Source organism: Helianthus annuus, chromosome 9, assembly GCF_002127325.2.
Source record: "Helianthus annuus cultivar XRQ/B chromosome 9, HanXRQr2.0-SUNRISE, whole genome shotgun sequence".
Lineage (NCBI taxonomy): Eukaryota > Viridiplantae > Streptophyta > Magnoliopsida > Asterales > Asteraceae > Helianthus > Helianthus annuus.
In genome coordinates, this window is record NC_035441.2 from 188876057 (window position 1) to 188885172 (window position 9116).

The 9116-nt window shown below is 36.2% G+C and overlaps 2 protein-coding genes across 4 annotated transcripts; one reads left to right on the plus strand and one right to left on the minus strand.

The window, feature by feature from the left end:
• The first annotated feature begins 238 nt into the window (after nucleotides 1-238).
• Nucleotides 239-5761, plus strand: LOC110880295 (oligouridylate-binding protein 1B). Its single transcript, XM_022128871.2, has 11 exons — nucleotides 239-498; nucleotides 2440-2501; nucleotides 2870-2972; nucleotides 3059-3135; nucleotides 3202-3263; nucleotides 3417-3504; nucleotides 3612-3687; nucleotides 4282-4432; nucleotides 4539-4627; nucleotides 4953-5129; nucleotides 5242-5761. Exons 1-11 carry the CDS (start codon nucleotides 376-378, stop codon nucleotides 5506-5508), a joined length of 1275 nt encoding a protein of 424 aa, XP_021984563.1. The 5' UTR covers nucleotides 239-375; the 3' UTR covers nucleotides 5509-5761.
• Nucleotides 5762-5902: 141 nt separating this feature from the next.
• Nucleotides 5903-7700, minus strand: LOC110880297 (protein FLUORESCENT IN BLUE LIGHT, chloroplastic). 3 transcript variants are annotated; one of them, XM_022128872.2, is made up of 5 exons: nucleotides 7542-7700; nucleotides 7280-7368; nucleotides 6839-7007; nucleotides 6259-6579; nucleotides 5903-6176 (listed from the first exon to the last, which is right to left on the minus strand). In XM_022128872.2, the coding sequence occupies exons 1-5, from the start codon at nucleotides 7609-7611 to the stop codon at nucleotides 5974-5976; spliced, it is 852 nt and encodes a 283-aa protein (XP_021984564.1). In that variant the 5' UTR covers nucleotides 7612-7700; the 3' UTR covers nucleotides 5903-5973. The 3 variants fall into 3 exon arrangements, with proteins under 3 accessions (XP_021984564.1, XP_021984565.1, XP_035833956.1); XM_022128873.2 differs by having other exon boundaries at nucleotides 5925-6176; nucleotides 7303-7368; XM_035978063.1 differs by lacking the exon at nucleotides 7542-7700 and having other exon boundaries at nucleotides 5925-6176; nucleotides 6839-7096; nucleotides 7280-7364.
• Nucleotides 7701-9116: the final 1416 nt, after the last annotated feature.

Consider the following 9116-nt stretch of genomic DNA (forward strand, 5'->3'; position numbering starts at 1 on the left):
TAATTTTTTTATAAAGAAAAAAAAAAAAAACATGAGATATTTTATTAAGAAAGGTAAAAATGTGGTCTTTTGCTGGCACAATATCTTGTCTTGTCTTGTCTTTGCATAAGACACGTTACACAATGGCTTAATAAAATATTAAACGTTATTATTAAATTAAATTGAGTAGGTATAAAAGTTAATGTGTACACTGTGTGTACGTGTAAAATGTGTGAGGGATGAAATGTTGCTATAAACAAAGTAGGAGGGTTGATTTTGTACTTCCGTCCCGTTGAGGTTTTCTTCTTCCATTTTTCATTTCCCACGAGGGGTAATGAAACCCTAAATCACTCGATTTTACAGGTAGTAGAGCAGATTTACTTACATTCGTGAAGAATGCAGCACCAACACCAGAGAATGAAGCAACAACAGCAGCAGCAGCAGCAGCAAACATTGATGCAGCAAGCTCTTCTTCAACAACAATCTCTCTATCATCCTGGCCTCTTGGCTCCACCACAGGTTCGTACGGAGGACCATTATTTGATTTTTGTTAATTGTCTTCACCTTTGAATTCTTTATTTTGTTTGGTAATCTCTCATTTGTGATTTCGATTATTGATTTTTTTTGTTTGATTAACGATTGATGATAGCTGGTAAAATTAAATTATTATGAATTCATCTTTTGGCTCGTTAATGCTGTCATTTGGGAGCTTAGGATTTTTATATATGCCACAACATTCACTATGCCAAGGTGGAAGGATTCGGTTTATTTATTATTTTTTTTTTTTCATGACTACAATTTACTCCAACCTCTCCAAAGTGGATTCTTTATGTACTGTTGATTGACTCGACTTGTAAACGTTTCAATGTAAAATTGGAGGCTTTGGGATCTAAAGGTTAGCTGGAATAGATTTGAAGGCTGGAAGAATATGTTATCTTATTTTGGATGGAGGAACAAAGAGATTTGAGTTAGATTTTCGCATTATGAATATATGATAATATGATAATACTATAACAGAGATTAGAGGGTCATACAATGGGAGCCTGTGGATATCCAAACTATACTAATACGATGCATGTGCGTGTCCACTTAACATATATCAAAACTTTGTATGTGTGGCACACTGGCACTAAATTGCACACCGATAGTACATAAAGCTCCAAATCCTAGGTTGAGCCGGTATGCCCTTTAAACCAACATCCACACACTATGCCATTACAACCTCTCATCGGTAACAAAATGAGATGAGTGATTACATAGTACACACAACAAATGGTCCCATGGCATTGCACCAAAATGACATGCTTGTAGGTTAACTAAGTATCACCACTCTTTTGTCTACAAATCTAAGGTTCCATGGTTTCATGAGTAGGCTTATCGGAAACATAGAGGCTTATCTTGTCTACAAGTCTAGAGTATATGTATATAGTCACTATATACATATACTCTAGACTTCTAGGATTCTACAAATGTGGTTTTTACAAATCAGGTATTGTAGTGCACATAAAAGAATCGGAACCAACAATGCTATCTAGTATCACAACCATTATTTATGAGTAGTGGATATTGATAAACGCATAATGCAATATAATTTTGGCTACTTTTATTAATCTTAAGTTGTTTATGAATCATTGTATGTTCAGAAGGCAAAAGTATTTGCATTGCTTATGGATTGTTTTATGTTGTTGATTGCTATAATTCTACATGGACTTCATAATCTTGTTTTCGTTATCAGATGCTTACATTTACTATTTAGTCGCAGTGGGTTTACACTAGAATTTAAAACTTCATATATAGACGTGTATGAACTAAGAAATAGTCCATAAGGAGATTAGGTCTGGAACATATACTTTTGCTGCGAGTTTAACAACTGCTCATTGGCGTTTTCTAGATCATTATGGCATGAGTTCACAATGTAATTCTTTACACTGCACATTGGTTAAGTTCTTTTTATTTTTTAGCCATTCTTTTTGGGGCCTTAAGTAGAGAACTGTAAGAACCGCATAAACACTTGTATCTATTGATTTAAATGTGATACATAAAGCGGTTCTCGCGATTCTATGCTTAAAATTGGTGTTGTGTGTTAAATATATTTAGGTGTGATTTTGGACTTTAGGAAGTTATGTTCTTATAGTTGTGCATTGGTTATTCTGTTTTTCTTTTCTAGCCGCTATTAATGGGCTCTAGTTAGTGCTATAAATGCATTTATTGTATTAGCTATGTTATATATGTAATTATGGAATGTATACATATTTGGGTTCTTGTTCTAGTATTCGGATTTGATTGTAGAGTTCAGGAAATTATATACCTGTAGCTGTGCGTTGGTTATTTTTTCTTTTTCTTGGTATTCTTTTTTGGGCATTAATTAGTGCCATTTATAAATGCAATTTTTGGTGTTACTATTATTATGTATGTATTTATTTGGTTGTGTTTCTAGTTTTCACTTTTTTCATTTTGCAGATCGAGCCAATACCAAGTGGAAATTTGCCTCCTGGGTTTGATCCAAACACATGCCGCAGTGTGTGAGTGTTTACAGATGACTATTTTTTTATATGCATGTCATAACGTTCGCTCACATTACTCTTAGGTTTGAATCAGCAACCAATTGCTAGATTAAGCGTAGCATAACAAATTGAACCAGATGGGCGTTGGTTGGGTTTATAAAATATTAAAAATGTATTGTCAGCGTAATTAAAAATGTATATTAGTCCAAAATCCAAATGACAAGATAATTACATGGGATTTACGATGTAAAATATATGGTTTGGGTTTTGTTACATATATTAATTACTTTGTTAGGTTCTCCAGCTAAATTCTATTTTAATTGTTCTTGCTTTTTGTAAACATCTAGTTTTATTTATATTATATATATGTGTGTGAGAAAATGTAGGTATGTGGGAAATGTTCATACACAAGTGACTGAACCACTTCTTCAAGAGGTTTTTGCAAGTACTGGTCCTGTTGAAAGCTGCAAACTTATAAGAAAAGATAAGGTAGCTTCCTGCCTATCTTTAAAGCAAATATACCCAGGATACACACACACACACACTGAAGATTCCTTATTTTTTCATATCTGCAGTCATCATATGGATTCATTCACTACTTTGATCGAAGATCTGCTGCACTTGCTATATTGTCTTTAAATGGAAGGCATCTGTAAGTAGTGTTTATGCGTCACTGCGATTTTACTTCAAGACATTTTTCTTATTGAATAATTTGTAGGTTTGGACAACCTATCAAAGTTAACTGGGCATATGCCAGTGGACAGAGGGAGGACACATCAGGTAGACCTTATATATTTTTTTTTATCAATATATATAGCAAATAGTATATAACAAAGTAAGGCCATTGATATACTGCTTTAAGATAAATGGTAACATGCTCCACTTTTTTACGGTGATTTGTCCCAATGAGATTGTTACTTTCTTGCTTTGCAGGTCACTTTAACATATTTGTTGGTGATCTCAGCCCTGAGGTTACTGATGCTATGTTATACACATGTTTCTCTGTGTATAGCAGCTGCTCGTGAGTACTCCCCTCCCCCCCCCCCCCCTCCCTTCTCTCTCTCTCTCTCTCTTACATACACATGTGGACACTATTTTCTATGTTTGATGTCTTTTGCTTCATTATAGGGATGCAAGGGTTATGTGGGATCAGAAAACTGGACGTTCACGTGGTTTTGGGTTTGTTTCTTTTCGAGACCAACAGGTTATATTTTCTGTGGAACTATGCAAGGAAATGGTTTGCTCAGCTTCCATTTTATAATGGATTACAGGTGGAGAGAGTTGCAAACGATAATTGCTGCACCACTTGACCTTGTAGATAAGGCTGGCAAAATGAGTGGGACTGGTGGGTTGGGTAATGGGTTATTTGGCTACCTCTTTTACGAGTCAAAATGGGTTAGGTTGACTTAAATCGCTTAGCAAAAAAAAATCCATTTTTTTAATTAATAATTAGTGTCAAATATGATTACGGAAGGTATATGATTTTGAAGAAAATGATTTAGGGGTTTAATGCAGTAAATATACACTTTGGGTGACTTTTAATCCTCGTTTGACATGATTTCTTTTAACCAACAAAATTCTTTGCCAGTTGATCTCCCAAAAATACGATATAACCCAAATGACCCGCTCTCCTCTCAAGATAACCCATGATCCTCCCAAAGATAAGACATAACCCAAATAGACCCATTTATGTCTTGTGTGCAACTCTCCATATCTGTGTTGGAAGAAAATATTTGGAAGCCTTTATTTATTGATCATCTCTTCGTATAAAAAATAATTTAGTGTATATCTTGCTCAGGATGCTCAAAGCGCTATAAATGACTTAACGGGGAAGTGGCTTGGAAGTAGGCAGATACGCTGCAATTGGGCCACAAAAGGTGCTGGTATTGGTGATGAAAAACAGGCTTCAGATTCAAAAAGTGTAGTGGAGCTAACAAACGGGTCTTCAGGTGAGCAATATCAGAACTTTATGCATACCTTACCCATCAAAAGCTATCATCTTGAGTATGGTAAAGTCAGGCTTATAGTAATTCATTAATATCGTTGATTTTACAGAGGAGGGTAAAGAGCCAACTAATAGCAGTGATGCTCCTGAGAATAATCCACAGTACACAACAGTTTACGTTGGCAACCTAGCCCCAGAAGTAAGAAAATTACACACACATGTACCTTTGTTTTCGAACCAAATTCAATAATATGTTGAGAACCGTATAATGTACCTGTACGTAGTGCATAAAAGATAACCAGAAGTAGTGTGTGTGTGTGTGTGAGAGAGAGAGAGAAACAAATGCATAAAACACATAACAATATTTTTTTTCATTTATTTCTTTAATTTAATTGTTTAAGTAGAACAAATTAAGTTATATAAATGTTAAATCGGTTTTTGTGGCTCTCAGCATATTTTTCATTCTTAGTTGAACGCTCCTACAAAATAGAAAGGATTAAATTATTTTTGTCACAAAATTGCAGGTTACACAGCTTGAGCTTCATCGTCACTTTCATTCCCTTGGAGCTGGGGTGATTGAGGAAGTTAGGGTGCAACGTGACAAATATTTCGGTTTTGTCAGATACAACAACCATACGGAGGCTGCACTTGCTATTCAAATGGGAAACACCCAATCTATTCTTTATGGCAAACAAATTAAGGTGCTTGTGAAGTTTCTAACCTCCTATATGTTGGTTACAAGGTTCTATAAACTAGTCATTGTTGATGTGTTTGTATAGCTAACTGTTTTGTATGTAATGTAATGTAATGTAGTGTTCGTGGGGCAGCAAGCCCACACCTCCAGGAACAAGCTCAAACCCCCTACCTCCACCAGTGCCTGCACCAATGCTATCAGCTGCTGATATGTTGGCATATGAACGGCAACTAGCCATGAACAAGATGGCTCTCATGCACCCTCAAGCCCAGCACCCTCTCAAACAGGCTACAATGGATATGGCAGCTGCTGGAGCCAGCCAAGCCATATATGATGGTGGTTTCCAGAGTGTTGCTGCTGCCCAACAACTCATGTACTATCAATGAGCTTATGCGGACTAACCTTCTTTATTTTTTCTAGTTCTTTTCCCTTTTGTTTACTTTTTTTCCCTGTTGTAACCTTTGCATTTGCCTCCCAATTGGGACTGTTGTCACACTTCTATATATTGCCATGAGTATGGATACTTATGGTGTATGTTCATTGATATGCGTTAGCTGGTGATGACATGTTTGCTCGTTTCTAGTGAACAACCGATGTTTATTTCGAGTGTTTGGTTAATATCACATTGAAGTACCTAAATTTGTTTAATCAGTTAGTCATTGATTTCTATGGTGCTAACCCATTTTATTTTTCGAAATAAATACTAAATCGGTCTTAAAAATTCGGTCAAAGATAAATCGCATAACACACACACAAAAAAAAAAAAAAAAAAAAAAAAAAAAAAAAAAAAACTGCCTCGTCACAAATCACTACTAGATAAAACCGGTTCTTGATGTGTGGTAAGAAACCTATCAATCTGCTTGCAATCTAGCAATGTATTGATCATAAAAAGTAGCTGCTTTCTCAAGATCACCGATCTCGGTGTAACAATCAGCTATAGCACCAAATGCTTCTGTGTTTCCTGAATCCTCACCCTCTCTTTCTGAGATTGATAGAACCATAGAATGGTATTTAATTGCTTCTTTATGCTTGCCCTGCCTCTGCAATGATGCCCCTGCATTGTATTGTATGATGTTGAACACAAGTCATGTGATGCTCATTGAAAGAAGAAGTATAATATATTAACAAAAGCAAACCTAGTCCTCTAGCCGCTTTCTTTTCCTCAATCGGATCTTTAAGGTTCTGAGCAAGTTCAAGTGCGATTTTGAACTCGGTATATGCCTTTTCTGGATTTTGATTTCTGAGAAAGTTTTTCCCGTTTTTGAGATGGGATATCAACTCCTGCTTCCTTGGATCAACAAGGACTTGATCATCTGGTACTCTAGTGGCAGCAGGAGCATAACTTAAAGCTGGTGCATATGATTCTATCTTTGCTTGCCTTTTTAGAGCCGCATTGATCTGGCGAAGCTGTTCATTTAGTCGCAGCAGTTCTGCTTTTCTTTGTCTAGCAACCAGTCCTGCAATTTGTGCAAACTTTTTCAGCAAGTAAGTATTCAATATGTGATAAACGTTAATTGGTAAAATAGACGACAGGTCAGGTTATAAGTTGAAACGGTCATGAGGAGCCAGTTTATAACTTCCTTATAGTAAAGCAAATCGGGAGTATCTATCTATGCATTTGAATACATACAACTAGGATGAAGCGAATCGAAATTGAGGAGTATACTAACTATTATGGACGATTGTTTAGGTGCAAAAAAGTAAAGTAAAGGTTACCCCCAACGGTGGCCCCAATTAGGGCGACTAGTAGCAAGAGGGGCATGTTCATATTGAAGATAGATTGGTCTGGCTGCTCACAGGCTGCTGCTTCTGCTAGGGCTTCTAAAGGTGTAGTTAATAACAAGGCATTAGCAAAAATGGGTAAGGATCGTACAATCCCTGTTGTCTGCCAAATGTTAAAAGATGAATGAATAATCAAGAGGCCCACATAACACTTGTGATGGATGACACACCTCAGCATCATATAATTCATACCTGGGGGGTGTTTGGGGTTCCTTATTTTTCTGACTTTTGACTTATTGGTGGGTAAAAGGACTTATTTTAGTGTTTGGATTTTCTGTTGTTGTGAGACAAGAAGTCAAGAAGTAAGAAATTCTTACTTATTTTGAGGGAAAAGGACTTTTAATAAGTCAGAAATAAGTTAAGCCAAACATGCCCCTGATCTAGCTTCTTGGGCATACCAAGGGTTCTGAGAGTTGTTGTTTTGCAGTCATCTCCAAGAAATTCCAACTTTTGGACAAGCTTTCCTTCAAAAAGAAAAGAGTGATTAAACAAAAGGAGGATTTGATTCTATGCTACCACATTCACTTGCTATGAATTTTAGGTTCAAGAATGAAGATAGTAACTTATTATTAACGCATACATAGCAAAATAATAATAAATTGTATAAAGTGTAAGCAGGTAGGTAAAGATTTCTGACCGGAGGTTATCCAAGAGCGTGCCGTTGTAAATGGCCGGGAAAGGACGCAACCCCCCGCAATCACCGTCATTGTACTGGGATTCTGGAAAATCTAAACGCTGTTATCCGTCCGCAATCTTCTACCCTTGTTGCTTTATTTTATTTTATTTTACCTTTTTTTAAACGGTCCCTACCAAACATGCCCATCCTATTTACAAGATGATTTATTGATTTTTTTTTAATAGAAATTCATAATTATTGATTTTTTTAATAGAATTCATAATCACAAGTCACAACAACAACCAAACCCAGTAAATCTTGGTGGTTTGTATCTTTGTATGGCTATAGCACCTTATTATGTCATTTCTCTTTATTAGAACTAAATTACAAAAAATCGTCTCTTATGTTGATATCAAATTGCAAACTATGTCATTATATTATATAACCCTACAAAAAGCAACTTGGGTTGCCTCTCTAAAATGAAAAGTTGCGACTTTTAAAAAACCACACATACATACATACATACCCATTTGCTTAATTATTATATAATAATTAGACCTGGCAAACGGGTTGGGTCGGGTCAGGGTTAAAAAGGGTTCGGGTCAATTAGAAAAGGGGTTGTTTTGGTTCGGGTTAAAACGGGTTCGGGTCGAAACGGGTTCGGGTCAGAACGGGTTTCGGGTCGGAATGGGTTTCGGTTCGGGTTGGTTAAAAATGTTTTTTTAAAGAGATTGTACATCAAGGGACAATTTTGTTCGGTTCGAAACGGTACGGGTCGAAACGGTTCGGGTCGAAATGGTTCGGTTCGAAACGGTACTGATCGAAACGGTACGGGTCGAAACCGTTCGATTAGAAACGGTACGGCTCGAAACCGTTCACTTCGAAACGGTAGTGGTCGAAACGATTCGCGTTGAAACGGTTCACGTCGAAATGGTACTACTCGAAATGGTACGAGTCAAAACGGTACGGGTAAATCAAGAAAATTATGAAATAAAGAACTGACTCACACTCACCTTCATTACCACAAAACCTCTATGAGGATTCCCTTCATGATGTGTAGTTATATTATAGAGGTAACTAGAAAATGGATCCGCGCGCGTTGTGCCGCGAGCCACGAAATTGACTCGAAGTATATTGATCTATCAAACATAGCTTTATACGATGAGCTTTCAAGATTAATACAGCATACGTTAGGTTAAATTTTGACCCAATTACTATTATTCTAGTGATGAACCATATGCTTCCAGTTTTGCAAGTATATGTGAACTCAAAATTTGAATCAGTTGAAACATACTGAATACGTGAAGCACACAATTTATCAAATATAAATTATCCTTCTTTAGAAAACTATATATAGCCACCACTAAACAATCATATGAAGCTGCAATAAATCTCTTATCAGTTTCAATCAAAATTGAGAGCTTGAAACATAGATTTTGTTCCTAATTTTACTCAAATTTCACTACAAATGCTTCTATAAATCACCAAATTAAACTATGTAACCCTAATTTTCAACAAATCTAGACTTGCTTACAAGAACAAAAGATATGGTCCTAGCCAAAAAAACAGAGTAAACCACAATGAATAACAAAAGTG